Raw genomic sequence first — 19,160 nt, forward strand, 5'->3', positions numbered from 1 at the left:
GAGTAGATCTACAGATTCCCTCTGTGTTAGCTACTTGAATATCCCTAGGGAATAGGAACCTACTTCCTCCCAGTTCAGCCTATTCATTAGACATTTCATCTACATAGCACTAAATTCTGTCTCTATTTAACATAGAGCTCAACTGCCTCTATTGAACATCAGTTCTTTGTTCATCTGTCCCTTGATTTTAACACTTAAAGGCAGCCAGCAGGCCCTTCTGCCAAAACCTTCTTTTTTTCCAAGTTAAACACTCACTTTTTCTTCACCATTATTCTTCTTCAGGACAGTTATTAGTCAGTAGGGAAATGCAAATCAAAACACAATGAGGGACCACTTCGCACCTATTAGGGTAGCTAATGTTAGAAACAAAACAAAACAATAATCCACAACAAGCGTCGGTGAAAACGTGAAGAAATTGGAACCCTCATACACTGCTTGTAGAAATGTAAAATGGTGCAGCCCACTTTGGAGAAGTTTGGCAGTTCCTCAAAATATTAAACAAAATTGCCCCATGACCCAACATTTCACTACAAGGGATATACCTAAAAGAAATGAAAACATATGTCCACACAAAACTTAAACTTTTAATAGCAGTATTACTCTTAGTAGCTAAAACATGGAAACAATCCCCAAAATAACTCATTAATTAAATGATAAATAAATAAACAAAATGTGATATATCCATACAATAGAATATTATTCCACAATAAGAAAAGAATAAAGCGGCCCTGGCTGGTGTAGCTCAGTGGATTGAGTGCGGGCTGCAAACCAAAGTGTCACAGGTTTGATTCCCAGTCAGGGTACATGCCTGGGTTGTAGGCCATGACCCCCAGCAACCGCACATTGGTGTTTCTCTCTCTCTCTCTCTCTATCTCCCTCCCTTCCCTCTCTAAAAATAAATACATAAAATCTTTAAAAAAAAAGAATAAAGCAATAAAAAGAATGAAGGACTAATAGATATTATAGCATAGATAAACTTTGAAAAAAGTCTTGTTAATACACTAAGTGAGCCTTGGCTGGTGTGGCTCTGTTAGTTGGAGCATTGGCCTGTGCACTGAAAGGTCACAGGTTCAATCTCTGGTCAGGGCACATACCTAGACTGACAGTTCAGTCCTCAGTTGGGGCACATATGAGAGACATTTAATCAGTGTTTCTTGCACATATTGATGTCTCTCTCTTTCTTTCTCCTTATAAAAAGAAAAGAATCAATAAATATATCCTCAGGCAAGGATTAATAATATATGCCTATTAAAAATAAAGCTAAGTAAAAGAAGCCCAGTCACAAAAAAACACATATTGCACATATTGTGTGATTCCATTTCTATGGAATGCCCATAATAGACCGATCCGTAGAGACAGAAAGTGGACGAGTGCTTGCCGGGGGCTGGGAGGAGAAGGGAGTGGGGAGTGACTGCTGGTGGGTGGGGGGTCTTTTCAGGGCAATGAAGAGTTCTGAAGTCACACATGGTGATGGCTGCACAAATTTGAACACACAGAAACCCTGCTGAATTGTACAATTACAGGATGAATCATATGATATGTAAAAATATGTCAATAAAGCTGTTATAAAAAAGATGCTCAAAATCTTTTAGTATTTTGCTTTATCATTTACTATCACTCAGGCCTTGTGAGCATCAATGTGGTTGTGAAATGAACCTTTCAAGGTGTCTAATGTGGAATCTCCCATTTAGAGGAATGAAATTTCAACAACATAATTTTTAATGAATTCTGAAACTTGTCATATTAGACAAATTAAACCAAACTATTGAAAGCATGAGGTTGAAAAATAATAAACCTTTGGTTTAAAAATGTTTTTTATAACTACAAAGCTTGGTTAAAGTTTTTTGATAAATTAAAAACAAAGAAAAGTGAAAGCATATCATCACTGGTATTTATTAACTTTGAATGTTATGAAAAGACCTAAAGCAGTTTATTTGACTTGGCTGAACATGTATTAATTACTTAAAAATAAAGCATAGTCTTAAAATAACAGGTCTAGAATGCCTGTTCAGTGACTTAGAGCTAATTTCCAAATAGCAATCTATTGCTAAATCTTTACATTTGTTTTACTGAAGTTCACTAAATTAGTTAACATAAACTCAAGTATAGCATATTTCTAGCACATTTTTTATAAAATGTGTCACAAATATACACTTTCCCACATATGTTTAAAATTGTTAATAGGAAACTCTTCTTTCATGGTATTTTCCAGGAAAGAAATTTATATGCAGGAACTTTACTGTAGAGCGGTCCCAGGAACAAAAATTGTGAGGAGATAGGGAAGCAGGACTGGGCAAAAGAAGGTGAACTGTGATGAAACTGCAAGAAAGACCTCCGCAGATCCCCTAAGAACTTGCAATGGTCCTTCAGAGATGTCCCAAATTAAGGTAAAAGGACTGGATTTTTGTATCTCCACCTTGACCAGAGATTGGATATGGGCTGCCCCTGGGGAGTGGGCATAGTCTTGGGCGATGCCATTCCTTTCATCTGAGAGTAATTAAGGAGTAGTTTAATTTTTAATGGACAAAGGGGGAAATTTCATCCCATGCTACCTACCTACCACTTTCCCCGTAATTAGGGTGAAAATTTATTCAGCCAAGGTGCATTAAAAAAAGAAAAAAATCATTTAAAGGTGTATAACCAGTGTCTGTATCCATACCATACCAGTTGATAACTATTTTGTTTACCACACATGAAATTTGATCATTTAAAGGTAAGTTGTAGAGGGACTGTAAGTACAGCAAGGGAATATAGTCAATAATACTCTAATAACTCTGTATGTTGTCAGATGGGTACGAGATTTATCGAGATGATCACTTAGCAAGTTATATAATGTCTAATCACTGGAGTGTACACCTTAAATCAATATAATATTGCATAGCAACTGTAATTGAAAAATAAAAATTATTTAAATAAATAAAAATAAAATAAATAAATAGGTAAATAAATAAAATGTCTTCATATAGGAATATGTGTATATGAGCTCCAAAATAAAAATGTGCAAAACTGAATTCTGTAAATATTTATATATTTAGAAATAAAGCTTCATGAACCTATTCATTATTTTTTTAAAGATTTTATTTATTTATTTTCAGAGAGGGAAGGGAGGGAGAGAGAGAGAGAAACATCAGTGTGTGGTTGCTGGGGGTCATGGCCTGCAACCCAGGCATGTACCCTGACTGGGAATTGAACCTGCGACACTTATTCATTGTTAAATTTAATTTAAAAAAAGAAGAAGAAAGTAAGTTGTAGATACACAAAGTTGATTAGTCTTTTTTGCAACAAATACAAAGAACCAGTCTGGAATCTATTTAAAACATATTTAACAAGTTCACCTCTGCTATCAACTAAAATCCTTCGGTACACAAGAGTATTCTTTTTTTGATAAACTGTCTGCTTATCCACTTTTTGCTAAATCCAACACTCTGTGTTTAATTTGAGGCTATTTTTGTCCTGCATCTATCCTTATTTAAAACGAGATCCACTCTTGACTCTGACCTGAAGTTTTTCGGGCAGCCTGAGCATCCCTCAAGGAAACCAGGTTCCTCCAGGTGCACAGGGGGCACCGGTGAGTCTCAGAGAGATTCTGACCACTTGGCCCAGGCGGCCTGAGACACGGCCACCAGGTCTTCTGTAGTCTGCTGGCAGGGCCAGCTCGGCACAGTCCTGACATTTAGGGAGAAAGGCCAAATGGGTGTTAAGAAACTAGTTGCCTGGCCACCCAGCAATCACTTAAAAAGTTATCGTAGGAAGCTAATTTCACTCTTACATTTCAAACATAATATTGATACTTATAAATTCAACCAGCTAGAATAATCGAGACCCACCTGGCAGCAGGGGGGCTGATGAGGACAAGTAGACAAGCCAAGGAACACAAATCACTCCTTTTGTGAGCGCCCAGATAAGACTCTACCCTCCTTTCACTTCCTCCTGCCTCCTCCTTCCTCTCAGACTCCAAATCCCTCCCTCCCCCTCTCTGCCCATCCACCGCTGCCGCTGGTTCCAGTACCAGGACTTCCAGCACCAGTTATCATTTAGATGGCTGCGTGACCTTGAACAAGTTACTTCTTTGAGTCTCAGTCTCTTCATCTACAGAACGCACACAGTACTATCTAGCCCTAGGTATAAAGTAAAGGAAATAACATTAGCGAAGCACCCAATGGAGGTGTTCAGTAAATGCTAGCTACACCCAAAATCCTTCTCTGTAAAAGATGAAGTCTTAGAACACTAAAACTCTCAGTTACAAATCTAATTATATCTTCCACATAAAGAAATTTGCCTTGTTTCTCAATTGCCCTGAGATATTTTACACTCACATCATAGAGTATAAAATAAATGATTTAAATATAAAGTTAATTGAACACTTATAACACTGGTCATATTTATTCTAAGTGATTTTTTCAGAGAACTGAGGAGGCAAAAGAAAAAGTTCTAACATCATACAGTGTTACATCATATGTTTAGTTTTAACATACATTGAAAAGGATCTTAATCTTATAAATTAATAATTATATATTTAGACTATATTTCCTTTTTAATACTTATTTATTCAAGAGTTTGTTTATCCATTTTTAGAGAGAGAGGAGAAGAGGGAGAAAGAGAGGGAAAGAAACATCAATGTGTGGTTGCCTCTCATGCACCCCCCACCAAGGACCCTGCCCGCAACCCAGGCAGGTGCCCCAACCAGGAATTGAATTGACAACCATCTGATTCACACACCAGCACTCAATCTACTGAGCCACACCACCCAGGGCCCCTTGTTAATATTTAAATAAACTTAGAGCCACTTAGAAATGTTAATACCAATATTTTAAGATATTATATCATCCAATAAGTATTCACTGCTTTAATTTTAAAAAGTAATATTAAAATAATGCCATGGCCATATATGTTATTGATTAAGTAAAGAGCTACTAAACAGGTAGTAATATTTTGCCTCATATACAGAGGAAAGAATTTTAACCAAAGGTTAATCTTCTTTCTTATTTGACTTGGAAAGCCAAAGTTGAATCTATGTGACAACTTTTGGATCAAATATAATAATCGAAAGATGATAAAATTTCTTCTTATTATAATTATCAACTTTCCATCTTCTCCCCCACCCAAAAGAACCTCTCTCTGGTTCTGTGTACTCAGCTTAATTTAAAGTATGGATTTAATGCATAACACATTTGCCTTAGCTTTGCAGAGCACTAAGATGATACAATACTTCTTTATATGATAATGAGAATGAATGTGTAATCAAGAATGCTAAAGTGTTTAAAGATTATGAAAGTTTAATACACCATGTCCCACTGCTTTTAAAATGGTTGATACTTTTCCCTCTTTGAAAATTGTTACACTTGATAATGGAGCCTCCTTGTGGGGAATTAATAGTATTTCAGGCTTTCAAATCACAGATAAAATGCTATTTGAGTTGCTTCCCCCTTCAAGTGTGAGTGAGTCCACTCAAGAAAACATGTCCGTGCCCGTGTACCCTTGATGCCCAGAAGTGGGCAGGCATTACTGACCACAGGGAGTGGCGGACTCTGCTGTCTCTCCTTGGTCTCTTGTCACTGAAGGTAAAAAGGGTTAAGAAAATGTTTTCCAATGAAACTGAGCGTTATGTTCCTTGGAGAGAGAACAAGCCGACTGACCATTGTTTATTTTTAAACCGGCCTATGCAGAGAACATATTAAATTAGGCAGATACCTGTTTTGCCTTAATATAGTGGAGATATTTCTCTGCTTTTGACCAGAGAGCATATTCCTCTGAGAGGAAAGGTGGCCGTGTTCACACGCGCCCAGTGCTTTGGGAGAGAGATGCTAGCCCTCCAGGTCAGCCCGCCCCACTCCGTGGAAGAACGTCTAACAACTGTTAGAATCTGTTAGAATCGGTCGGCTTGTCTTTCTTAACCAGCGTTAGAGGGAGACCCAGCTGACGCTGACGGAGGAACAGGCAGGACGGGAGGAGTAGCGATGTGATGAGCTCATCTTCCTCCCCACTCCGACGTACAGAGGATAAAGCAGGGTATTGGATGCATAAAATATCTGAATCCTTGGTCTATTTTGTTATTCATAATATAACAAAGTGATAAAAAGTAGAATATAAGACTGGCTTCCTAAAGTTTTTACAGGATTTTTTAGAAACTACTTAGACACACAGGTTAGAAGTGTTCCTGCAGTGGTGTGTTCTCAGGGGCCCAGGCCGGCAACTCGGCCTCAGGCGAGACTCCCGGGCCATTGCCGTGAGTACCGAAACGATTCCACTGCTTCCAAGGCCAAGTGGAGGGACTCTTTCACCATGGACCCCTCAAGATGCTCTTTTATGGTTTATCTTTACCATTCACCTTTGAAAAGTAACAGATGCTTATTACAAAAATATAATGGGATAAATTATTCACCACTAAAGAGTACCTATAATTTTATAATTTGGTAAAAATATTTTTGGTAGCAATAACAATATTTGTAGATATCCTTTCAGATTTATACCAATGCAAGTTTGTTTTCCAAAACTGAGATCACTCTATACTATTTTATAATGAACTTTTTACTTTAATAACATACTATGGGTACACATACAAAATTTCACATAGTGAATAAAGATTTCATAATAAAAAACAGCATTTAGTGCCATGTACTCTGTGCAGGCGTCATGCTAGCACTCTGTATGCATATGAATCCCTCACCTTTCTGCCTAGGGCTGTTTTCCAGACTTCAACATCCGGAGGCTGAGCCCTAGTAAAGCACGGTGGTCTTGCCAAGCTGAGACAGTAAAGATCAGCGTTGAGGCAGCTGAAGTGACTGGAACATGTGGACCAGAGAAAAGCAAATGACACTGGATTGAATGGTGCTGGAGTGACAGTCCAACTGGAATGGAGAGATTTCCCTGAGCACCTCAGACATTCATTTAAGACACCATAAAGGCTCTACCTTGAGAATGACGATTATGCCCTAAAAGAAGAATCACATCCAATGACTAAGGACAAAACTAAAGTGTATATTTAGTGTATTCCCAGCATGCTGCGCCTGAGGTTAAGCATCTACCCTATGAATGGGGGCCCCCAACCTCTTTGCTGAAATCACCTGGGATTTAGCCTTTGCCACTTGTACCTAGAAAGGTGAGAAGATCTCATGGCCTGCTCCTCCTGGCAGCACTCACCTGAAGTGAAGTTTCTGTCACACTGAGCTGGAGCATGAAGGAAGGGAAAGGGAGGGAGAGGGAGGGAGAGGGAGTTTTAAATCAAATCCCATGACTTTAGCTGTTCTTACCAAGCCATAGTAGACTTCCTTGAATAAATATTCCTTCATCTGCTGTACACTCTTAGGATAATTTTCAGAGACTTCAAATGGTTGCTTTTTAAATACTTTTCAGCAGTTAATACGTGTTTCACTGGGGAGTAGGTCCACAGAGCTCCTAACTGCCATTCCATAAATGGAACTCCCAAAGTATCCTTTATATATACCTTTGATTTATCGACCCAACAATATTAAATGTCCCAAATAATCAAAAACATGAAGAAATTATTTTTAAAAACAGCCTGGAACAGCACTACAGATGTTGTCACAGACCCCGTGGCACCGAGACGCAGTAACAATCTTTCTGCGTCCAAAGAAGAGCTCCAAAGAGGTCCAACACTAGCGCGGGGTCCTCTGGGACTGCGTGGGGATAAGCACACAGTAAACTGTGGATGTGACTGGAGAGAGACTGACCGGTGCCTCCGCGAGGCCCACACGGATGGGTGAGCACCAAAGACCTATGCTCACCCGTGTCCCGGTGCTAAATGAGCCCCTAGAACCTGGATGTTGCCATCTTGAGTTTTGCCATCTGGCAGAAAAGGAAATTGGGGAGAGAAATGACTTGCATAAGAATGACTTTCTCGCACCATGAAAACTGTGGACTGGGCTTTAGGTCACCAGTAGAGGTGCAATCAATTCTTCAGTCAAATTTAGCTGAACGGAGGGAGCCGAGGGAGAGTAAAGGGGAGGGTGAATAGTAGAGGCCTTTTTTTTTTCTTATAACTGAGAGCTTAGAGCATGCTTAAATGCTCAGTGGAGGGATCTGGATCAGGGGGAAAGGCTAACAGCACAAGGAAAGGAAATAATTGATAGCATGAGATTTAGGGGACTGGTTTATTTATTATTGGCAAGATAGAGCTCAGAACTGGTATAAATTCAGTTTTGTTATGTTTAGTAGCTAAAATATGGGTGTATAGGTGTCTGATGCCTTTTATTTTTCTTTTACTTTATATTTTATTTTATTTTATTTTATTTTATTTTATTTTATGTATTTTTTGGTGAAGTAGGAGCATAGGTCATCTTCCAAAAGCAAAGGGTCATTTAAAGGTTTGTGTGAAGAAAGTTTGTGGAAACATACAGTGAGTACAAAGATTGAGCTGATAAGCAAAGAGGTTCAGGAGGCAGAGCAGGGTGGAGGCCCTCCCTGGTAAGGCTGTGGATTGCAGCTAGGTGCAGAGGGTCTAACTGATCTGACTTTATAATTTTTCTCCAGCTGTGCTCAGCTGCCCTGGAGCAGAAATAGAGAAGACAGACCATTGAGATCACCTAGGCGTGGGGTTATAAGTAATTGCTAAGAATCTCTTTTTTAAAAAACTTGCTTTTCTTTTCTTGATTTTAGAGAGAGACAGGGAGGGAGAATGAAAGGGAGAGAAGCATCCATGTGAGAGTGATCTGTTGCCTCTCACACACGCCCCAACTGGGAACTGAACTTGTAACCCAGGCATGTGCCCCAACCTGGAAATGAACCTGTTATCTTTCAGTTTGTGGGATGATGCCCAGACAGCTGAACCACACCGATCAAGGGCAAGAATCTCTCATATATTTTTAAAACACACGTCTTATGTAGCTGCTCTCCAAATTAAATAAATCCTTTACTTTAAATTTTATGCTACCTATTTTCCCATCCCTTTTGTGGGAGGCCACTCTGCGTGGTGTGGGCCCAACCCTCACTGGGAAATGCACAGGACCCACACCCACAGATAGGTTCTCCCGTGGGGAATCTGGCCTGCAATGCACCTAGGTTGCTATAAGTCTTGCTTTTTGCTAAAACTCCCTCACCCTGAATTGAGGACATTTACTGCAAAGCAACTTCCTAAAAACCATGCTAAACCTTCCACTGATGAGTGTAAGGGATCCAACTACTTTTGCCTTTTCATTTGCAAATATCCCTTTTCTGTGATGTGATCGCCAGCATCCTCTCCTTTGTTTTCTGTATAAGGTAACCACTTAAAGTGAGCCTGTGCATAGTTAATGAGGACCTTCTTGTAATGTGCCAGTAAGACAATAAAAGCTCATTGGAGCAAGGGCCCAAGCTTTTGCTCCCCTTGAGAGAAAAGCCATGCTGTCCCTTTTCCTCCACTGGATTCGGTAATCCGTGTGAATGTCTCTTTTTCATCCATAATGATGTGGACCCCACGAGCTGAGGTCTGCATCACCTTTGATAATTGTTTTTAACTCCTCTGGCTCTTTTCTAGATTTCCCATATTCTTTTACAAATTAGAGGCAGACAATGCAGTGGTTACCCAATCTGCTAGGTACAAATCTTACATCTAGCATGTACTTGCTGTGTGAACATAGGTAAGTCTCACGGCTCCTCTGTGCCTCAGTTTTCTCACTTGTAAAATTGAGGGAGTAATCACAAAAGCATCCCCCCTCAGAAGGTGGCTTTGAGGACTAAATGAGCTAAGGCATATACTATGCTGAATATGACGTGCTGCTGTTACTGTAATTCAAATGAAATAACTCAAGTTGGGAGCTGAATGACATATGAAAGGTTACATTCTGGCCTTTTTGTTTTATGCCACATTTAACACATCCCAATATTTCATACCTTTTCTACATGTCTTTTGCTTCCAAATCCATCAGCTTTGACAACCACTTCTAAAAATGCTGCACCTTTTCTTTTCCACAGGTGAACTGAAGAGTCCTGATAATGGGCAAATTTTATAAAGTACAAGGTCCTTAATGAAGCTGTAAGCCTTCTTGAGGCAGGTACTGTGATTTCCACCTGTTAGTAGGCTTTGTACCCAGGAAGCTGCCCAATGTAAAGTAGGAAATAAAAACGGTGGATGATAATGATGATGATAGTACCACAATTTCTCATCCTTAGTTTCCCTTACCATTGACCTCTGTGGGGACCACAGGGGGCAGAGAAGGAGCATAGCACTCTGAGCCCAGAAAGACCATGCCTCTATCCCTGATGAGCTGTATCCCTGACTAATTGTATCACCTCAAATTAAACAAACACAATGTAACCGGAAAAGACACCGGTGTTCAGGCTGCCTGTCACTACCAAATCCAATAAGCAATGACAGTGATTGAATCGTTTATAGGTGCTTTATTCAGATGGCCGGCGATCCGAGAAGATGGCGGGTTCATACCCTAACAAACCATATCACTCTCTTTCCTAGCCAGATCTTTTATAAGGGGGTTGGGGGAGGGCAAACAAGGTGTCAGCGAAAGCCTTTGAAATTCAACGGTTGCCTGCAAGGGGGTAGGGTAGTCGCTTGCTTCTTCCTGGTACAGACCTCTCCAAGAGGTCATCTGCTTACTCTTAGGCACCAAGATAGGCCTTATCTGTAGTTACTGAAACAAAAACTTAACATACACATTACTTGCTAGATTTATGACTATTTACCTTAAGCTAAATTTTCCAAGTTTTGAGTCCCCTATCAACAACACTCTAGACTATTCAGTAACTTATTAACAACTTTCTCTTTCTCCCCTCCCATTCTTGTCAGCCATTAACATATGGACTCTTCCCCAGGCCATCCCTTTCCTAAAACATCCATCTGACCACTGTCTACCAAAGGTTAGGGTGCGAATTTCTTCTCTGTCTTAAAGTCCTTCATGCCACCACTTTCTGATCTGTCAGATGTGCCCTTCCTTCACCAGGCAGGTTTATCCCATTTCATGATTTATTACACGTTTGGGAAACACCTTCCTTTAGCTCTTCATCCCAGGCAATACCCTACTTTGCAACGTGCTCACCTCCTTCCATCAAGATCTCTAACTCTTTTTCTGCCCTTTATTCACAGTTGCTGAATTCCTTTCATGTGATATCTTTCATAACTGGAATATTTTTTTCAATTGTTTCTCTCTAAATTGTAGAGATGACTTCCATTTTCTCACAATGCCAAAAATATACGACTTTTTTGCCTTTAACCGGCAAATAGTGTAGATATCTGTTAAGTGTCTGTTTGGCTGCATGAAGTCTGTATATGGTTTATAACAACTACTGAAGAGGAGAGATGAGCTCATCTCCTTGGTACTACACTGAGTGTTGCAAGATATATACAGATAGCATAAATTTCCAATTGTGATGATGCCTTGAGGAGAAAAATTAAAACATCTTTAGCTCTGATGCGAATACGTATTTCAGCTTTTGATGACAAAATAATGACATACACCCACCGATCACATAAAAACTTAAATATAATAAACATCTTTAAACACTGTAAGTAGCCACAAGAAAAAAGGTGGCTATTTCACATTAAAACCTTTATATGATAGCAGATGTTTCATATCAAGTTGAAGGTACTCATTCTATAAAGGCTATAAAATGCTGAAGAAAAGAAGCGCAGGATGGAGCAAAGGAAAGAATGAAGGAGAAAACGCAAAATACCTCATAAAAGTCTGAGTAAATGAGTGACTTCTGATAAAATTTTATATACACAAATCTTGAATTGTGCTTCTGAATTTTTTTAAAAGCATCTTTGTTCTATACCTTTCTCAGGATATCTCTATATCTTAATTGAAGTACCTCTCTGACTTGCCTAAGTTATTAAGACCCTTTTACATTATATAATTCAGTATACCTAGTCTCCTTTTCTAATAAAGGTTGAATTGTTTTAGGAAAGTCATATATATAAAGTAAGGATCCACTGTTTATTTTTTTTAAGATTTTATTTATTTACTTTTAGAGAGAGGGGAAGGGAGGGAGAAAAAGAGGGACAGAAACATCGATGTGCGAGAGATAGATCGATCATTTGCCTCTCACATGCCCACAACTGGGGATCTGGCCAGCAACCCAGGCACATGCCCTGACTGGGAATCGAACCAGTGACCTTTCAGTTCACAGGCCTGTGCTCAAGCCACTGAGCCACACCAGCCAGGGTGGGGTCCATTTTTTTAAAAAATGTAACCAAACTTCCAAATGTAGGAGAGTATGGTTCTCTTAGAAAGCTCTATATTTATTCCAAGTGCCACTTCTCAAAATATTTTTAGAATTCCTCTTAGGAAACATCTTCAGTTAGCTAAAAAGCCATGTGACATGGGTAGGTGGGCTGGGATGGGAGTAAAGGACAGAAAACTGTACTTGAACAATGATTAAAATATAATTAAAAAAATAAATTAAAAGAAAAAACATGTGACAGAGTGAAATCTTGTTACTTTATAGAGATTTTATACATGGGGTCTGGCACAAATAATACCCCTTTTTTATTATAAAATCTTTTATTACAAAATCATAAGCATGTAATTCTGTAACATAACAATATCACACTCAAGCACACCATATGACATTTTAGATGAAATGTTCAAGTAAAAACTATGATCGATTACACCCATGTTATTATCCTACCACCACACTCAAGCCGGCATCACTACTGCTGGACCCTGCATACTCACCCGATTCTGTCAACCTGACTTCAAATTACATTTCTGGCTGCATCCAAAAATTATTTTATCTCAATGGACAAAGATTTTCTACTATAAAAGTTATTTTTTTTAAGTGTGAAAGCATCCTGAGAGGGGCACCCACCAATTTATTAGAAACAAAGAGTCAGGCTAGAGTTAGGGCAGAGCCTCAGAGCTGGACCGGGCAGGTGATTCTGAGGGTAGGGTGAAGAATATTAGTTTTTAAGGATGATCTTCGAATACTTTTTTTAAACAGCCACACTTCTTTATTTTCATACTGCAGGTGATTCAATTTTATGACAATAAACCACCTTTTCAAAATCCTACAATGGTTTTATATGGAATAGGAATTTTTAATTTCCCACAGATTGTAGAGTACACCAAAGTGTGTAAAGATAAGAATTTTCTCCCAATCTAAGCACCTCGTGCACGTGTCAGAGTAGCATATTCTAGGAATCTGAAGTTTTGTTGAATGTCGGTGACTTAGAGGGGTGGTCAGCAATTCTGAGGGTGTCTGTTCTTTCCTGAAATTCTAGGTGTTTGAACAAATGCTGATCGCATTCAACGATTTTGTTTGTTTCACAGTGTGAATCCTGTAACATGAGCTTTTCGGTAACTGTGAATTTTATTTTAGACATTTTTGGCACTTCCAGTTCACAATGCTTGGTTGTGTGGTTTAAGATCACTTTAATGTTTGCACTTTACATTCCCTTTGTCCCTTTTGAAGAAGGGGACATTGTCTTATATGTTGTCTTGGGGGAAGAGGGGTAGGCCTCCTCCTCTATACCTTCTTTAAGTGTTTGGCTTTATGAAATACGCGCTTTCCCCCAGAATCCCGTATCGTTTATAAAGCCGGTGAAAATTTGCCTTCACAAACTGTGCGTGCCAATCCTTCTTAGAGGCTGGTATCCCCGACTTCAGATTTAGGCTGTTTGGCCAATGCTGTCATAGGTTCTGGTGGCCCTTCCCGGCAGAAAAGTACAACTGGATTTCTGCGAGCCCACAAGGCCTCGTCCCCAGCCACCCCGCTGGTTGGATTGGAAGAGGTCATTCTGCTGCAGGCTCCCAGCCGGTTGTCACAGCGGTTTCGGTTTCGCAGGCGATTGCGCCTTCTAGCCTGCAGGCCTGGGCCCTGGTTAGGCAGGGAAGCATCTGCGTTCCTAGTCCGGTAACCCTCTTCCCGACTGCGCCCTAGGAGCATCGATATGTTGGGATTGCGAATGGCATAGATGACAGGGTTGATGGCTCCATTGGCCCAGGTCAGCCAGACAGCCACCACGTTAAGGAGCGAGGGGGCCTGCGTGGCCTGGGCCTGACGGGCAGCAGCCAGCAGCACCAGGAAGCAGTAGGGTCCCCAGCAACATATGACGAAGACGATCATGATGAGTACAGTGGTGGCTGTGCGCACCTCGCTGAAGAAGCGCAGCACGCGTGCGTAGGTGGTCATAGGCCGCACGCGCACATCCGACAGGCGCACAGCTTTGAAAATGTGGTAGTGGCAGAAGCACATGAGCAGGAAAGGCAGCAGGTAGCAGGCGACCACCAGCCCCACGCTGTAAGCCGAGCCCAGCTGCGCTGGGTCTGGGGTCGTCCGGTATAGACAACTGTGGAAGCTCTGCACTGCCGGGGGCTCCCGGGGCGTGTGGAGCAGCTCCCAGGGCAAGGAGAAGCCCAGGGCCAACAGCCAGACGCCCGCCAGCAGTTGGAGCGCGCGGCGACGACCAATCTTCTCCCGGGGCGACCGCACGATGGCGCAGTAGCGGTCCAACGAGATGAGGGCTACGCTGAGCGTGGATACGATGCCGAAGCACGAGCTGAAGAAGCGGCTGGCAGTGCAGAAGCCGCGCCAGGGGATTGTGGCGGCGGCGGAGTCAGGCTCGGAAACCCCGGGCGGCGTGAAGAGATCCAAGAAGGCAGCAGGCAGGCATAGCAGCGCTGTGAGCAGGTCCGACAAGGAAAGGGACAGGATGAAGGCGTTGGTGACGGTGCGGAGCTGTCGGTGCTTCACGATCACCCCCATCACCGCGCAGTTGCCCAGGCTAGACAGCAGGAAGATGAGCAGGAGGACGAGCGCCTGGGCCGCCACCGCCGCCCCGTAAGACAGCAGCGGCCTCCCCTCCACCCCAGCCGCCCCGTGCCAGCCGAGGCCGTGGCCAGCCGAGGCGCCAGTGATGTCGCCTTCGGTCCTGCCGCTCTGGTTCCCCAGCGCCGCGGCCGCCGCGGTAGCTGTGGTGCTGAAGGAGAGCACGGCCGCCGTCTCCGCGGAGGAAGTCCCGCCAGGTGTGCCGGCCGCGGAGGGGGCGCCGGAGCGTGGGCTGCTGGACAAGGCCATGCACAGGGGCTGGCGGCCCTCCGGCGATGGCGGCTGCTCCATGGGGCTCCGCGGCCGCCTCGGGGCTGCTCATTACGCACCAGGGGAGGCTTGGCCTGGGCGAGAGGCTGCTGCCGGTAGTCGGGGTCTGCTGGAGGGCTGGCTGTCGCCCCGGACCCCGCGGAGCCTTTAGCTTGGGTTCCAGGCGTTGCCTCGGGAACCGCCTGTTTACGCTGGAGCGTGGGGCGGGACGCTGGAAGTGCCTTCGGGAAAGTCAACACACAACTTCACCTCTCCCCGAGGTTACTCAGCACGGAGTCTGGGCTTTAGAGAATGCCAGATTGACCTCCGCAGGGACCATTGGCCAGATAAAGTGGGAGTGGCTCTCATATAAATGACCGAATTCAACAAGGGTTCATTCTCAGGCTCTCTTCTTGGATACAAAGGTCCTACAGGGTGGCCTTCGTGGGGGAAACTTTGCTTCCTGTGGGTCTTTTTGGCATATACAGGTAGGGAAGGAAACAAGAAACTGAAGTGAAAAACTATCCAAATCCGGAGATCTTAAACTTGAGGGGCTGAAAAATTTGAACCGGGTGTCCTCAAACTTGAACGTGTGCCAGAATCACCTAGAGTTCTTGCTGAAACATAAGTGGCTGGGCCCACAGAGTCTCAGATTCAGTGGGTCTGGGGTCCTGTCCTAGAATTTGCAGCTCTAACAGCTTCCCAGGTGGTGATGATGTCACTGGTCTAATGACCACAATTTGAGAACCACTTATGTCCTGTGCCTATTAAAAAGCAAATTCAGCCCTGGAGGGTGTGGCTCAGTGGATTGAGTGTTGGTCTGTGAACCAAAAGGTCACTGGTTCAATTCCCAGTCAGGGCACATGCCTGGGTTGCAGGCCAGGTCCCCCATTGGGGGGCATGCGAGAAGCAACCACATGTTAATGTTTCTCTCCATCTCTTTCTCCTTCCCTTCCATTCTCTAAAATAAATAAATAACTGACTGAAGACAGGCCCATGAATCTGAACCCTGCAGGTGATTCCGACACAGGTGCTCTGAGGAGCTAGGTTATGGGCCTAGGAGGCAGGATGTTACCTTGTTTTAAAGAGCCTGGATCTCAGGACCAAAACTGGCTCACACATGTGTAGGGGGAGAAGGGAGAGCGGTTGTTCCTTACCCTGTGGCTTGTCCTCTATTAGTTCTCTGGAATGTGATCTATTCTGAGTCTAAGGTGCACCAACTAGACAGTCACCACAGAAGCAGCTCCAGATAGGTAACTGGTTGGAAGACATAGGAACAGGAAGGGCCTGACTCCCCAGGGAAGCTTCTGGACATGTCATGTTTCTGGACATGACTTCTAATGGGGAAAAGTGTGACCAACCCTCAGGGTCTCCAAGGCTGTGGTTTGCAACATGTGGACCCTGGACCAGCTGCATCAGTATGATGTGGGAACTAGTTGGAAATGCAGATTCTCAGGCCCTGCCCAAAATCAGAATCAGAAATTCTGGAGTGGGGCCCAGCCACAGGACCTGCAAATGATTCTGACACACAGTCGAGTTTGAGAAACACTGCACTGAAGAATGAGGAATACATTTACAGATCTTAAAATCTATGACATTAGTGCTTTGGTTGCTTATTTCAATAAGGAAAAATATCTTACTGGAAATTTACAGCATAAATAGGAATTCATTTAAGGTGGTAAACCAAGGTTGGGTTTCTCAGCCTCTGCATAGAATCAACATTTTGAGACAAGTAGTTCTTTGTTGTGGGGGCTACCCTATGCATTACAGATGTTCAGCAGTATCCCTAGCTTCTCTCCACAAGATGCCTGTATGACAACTACAAATGTCTCCAGACACTGCCAGATGTCCCCAGGGATGGAGGGGGGGGGGGAATCAACCCACGTGAGAATCAATGAATTAAGACAAAAACATAATAGATTAATTTATTTAGCAAGTCTTCTCTGTGCTAAGTTTTCAGAAACAACAAATAAGGATTCCAGCTGAAAGAACTTTAGTCTCAGGTAAACACAAATATATTACAATGTTATAAGTGTTGTTAAAAAATACAGAAATTAAATTTATGGAAGTAACTAACTCTTCATAGGGTAGCTGATGGAGACTTCACACAAGAAGTGACATTGGACTCTTTGAAAGAAGGGAAAGGAAAGGAAAGGGGAAAGAACAAGACAGGAAGGAAGAGAAAGAGAGAAAAGAAAAGAAAAGAAAAGAAAAGAAAAAAGAGAAAAGGAAAAACAGAAGGACGTTCAATGCATGTGCAAAGTCTGAGGGTTAGGATCTAAGTACTTTACTCTTGGGTACTGGTGAGAAGTTTCTGTATCTTAAGGTACATCGGGGTAGGGAGTGAAGAAGGAAATAAATAATAAAATAGATGGGGACCCTCTTAGAAAGGGCTGGTGTGCAGTACACACAGTGAAGCACAGAGATCGAACTTCACTGGGAGAAGATGGGGAGGTAGCACTAGCACTGAAAGACTTTAAGCAAGAGATGGCCATACTCAGGTATGGTTCCGAAAGACAAGAGTGGCCTCACGTTGTTCTCCTGGTTTCCCTCCTTCCTTGTTTGCCTCAGTGTCCTCAGCCAGTTCATCCTCCCCCACCGACCTTTAAATTCCAGAGGCCTTCAGGCCCAGTCCTGGGCAGCTCTGGACTTCCTCCGTCATCTCACTCACACTCACAGCTCTGAAATCTGTCTTTTCACAACTCTAAATTATGTCGCCAGCCCCAAACTATCTTGCTACTTGGCATTGCCCCATGATGCACAAAAGCACCTCAAACGCAACATGACCAAAATGGAATTCATGATCTTTCCTAAAAACCTTGGTCCTCAATTTTTGCGTCTTCAAAAGTGGCACCACTTTCCATCTAGTTTACTAGCCAAAAACTTAGGGCTCTTTCTTGATAAATTATTCTTCCTCGTCTTCAGCCCATCTTCAATCACCAAGACCTGGGAATTTTACTTGTTAAGTATCTTTGTAGCCATTCATTTCCTCCACCACTTAATCCTCCACCTGAATCTTAGCTCGAATCTTCTCTTTAGACTACTACTGTTGCTTCCTAACTGGGTCTCCCCACATCCAGCCCCTACTCCATGCTACAGACAGAGTGCTCTTTCGTTTTCAAATCTGTACATTTTCACTTATTTATTTATTTATTTAGAGAGACGGGAAGGGAGGGGGAAAGAAAGGGAGAGAAACATCGATGAGAGAGAGAAACAATGATTGGCAGCCTTTTGGCCTGACTGGGGACTGAAACTGCAACCTAGGCATGTGTCCTGACCTGAAATTGAACCAGTGACCCTTCACTTTGCAGAACAATGCCCAACCAACTGAGCCACAGCACCCAGGGTGGCACAATGATCCTTTAAACAAAATAAATCTGACCATCCCACCCATTTATTTAAATATTCTCATGGCTTTCTCCTTTTAATTTAGGGTAAGAACTCCAATCCTTAATATCTCCTACAAGGCGCGGCATGATTTCACACCTACTTCCTCTCTAGTCTCATTCTGGGTCACCTTCCTCCTTTTTAGCTCACGCTGGCCTTTTGTGAGTTCCTTAGGGCATCTGCACCTGCTCTCCCTTCTGCCAGGAAAGCTCCAGCACCACCACTTCCCCCGGCCCCCGAGGATCCCCATCTCCGAGTGAATGTGAGTCTCTCAGGGGAAGCCTTCCTTGGCTTGGAGGACATACCACTGTCTATAATTATGCTTTCGTGACTATTGCTTGCTTCCTATGGTAGATTGTAGGCTCTGTGAAGACTAGGATTTTGTCTGTTTGTTTTTTTATTAGATTCCTAGCACTCTAGAAAACTGCTAGAAACAGGAAAAAAAATTAAGTGACTGTAGAAGAATCTGGCAACTTGGAGACCAGTTAAGAAAAGGCATTGTAATGGCCCAGGGGAGAAATGAAAGAGTCTGAACTCAGGCATTTACAGCAGAGAGAGGAGATTGTAAGGGTAGTATATGGATTGAGGTATTTGGATATAAGCAACACAAATAGGGCACTGTCTCCCTTAAGTAAGAAAGGAATTTCCTGGAAGGATAGGGGAAGTTCAGACTACAAAAGGATAGTCTGACAGCCAGCCCCAAGGACAAGAGCAGTCAGGGCAGCTCTGTGGGTAGAGAGAGCAGAAACTAACAGAGGGTGACCTCTTTAGGGCTCTGTCAGAATAAGTCTGTGTCAACCATGGTG

The 19,160-nt window shown here is 42.7% G+C and overlaps 1 protein-coding gene across 1 annotated transcript; it reads right to left on the reverse strand.

The window, feature by feature from the left end:
- Positions 1 to 12,571: 12,571 nt before the first annotated feature.
- On the reverse strand, positions 12,572 to 15,341 carry GPR135 (G protein-coupled receptor 135). Its single transcript, XM_045823250.1, has one exon. The coding sequence runs from the start codon at positions 15,007 to 15,009 to the stop codon at positions 13,531 to 13,533; it is 1,479 nt and encodes a 492-aa protein (XP_045679206.1). The 5' UTR covers positions 15,010 to 15,341; the 3' UTR covers positions 12,572 to 13,530.
- Between the last annotated feature and the right edge of the window lie 3,819 nt (positions 15,342 to 19,160).

The sequence above is a fragment of the Phyllostomus hastatus genome, unplaced genomic scaffold (genome assembly GCF_019186645.2).
Source record: "Phyllostomus hastatus isolate PE091 unplaced genomic scaffold, TTU_PhHast_1.1 phas_scaffold_501, whole genome shotgun sequence".
Lineage (NCBI taxonomy): Eukaryota > Metazoa > Chordata > Mammalia > Chiroptera > Phyllostomidae > Phyllostomus > Phyllostomus hastatus.

What these genes read in the sequence shown, in the direction of transcription:
- GPR135 (XM_045823250.1), bottom strand. Translation starts at nt 15,009, where the DNA reads ATGGAGCAGCCGCCATCGCCGGAGGGCCGCCAGCCCCTGTGCATGGCC.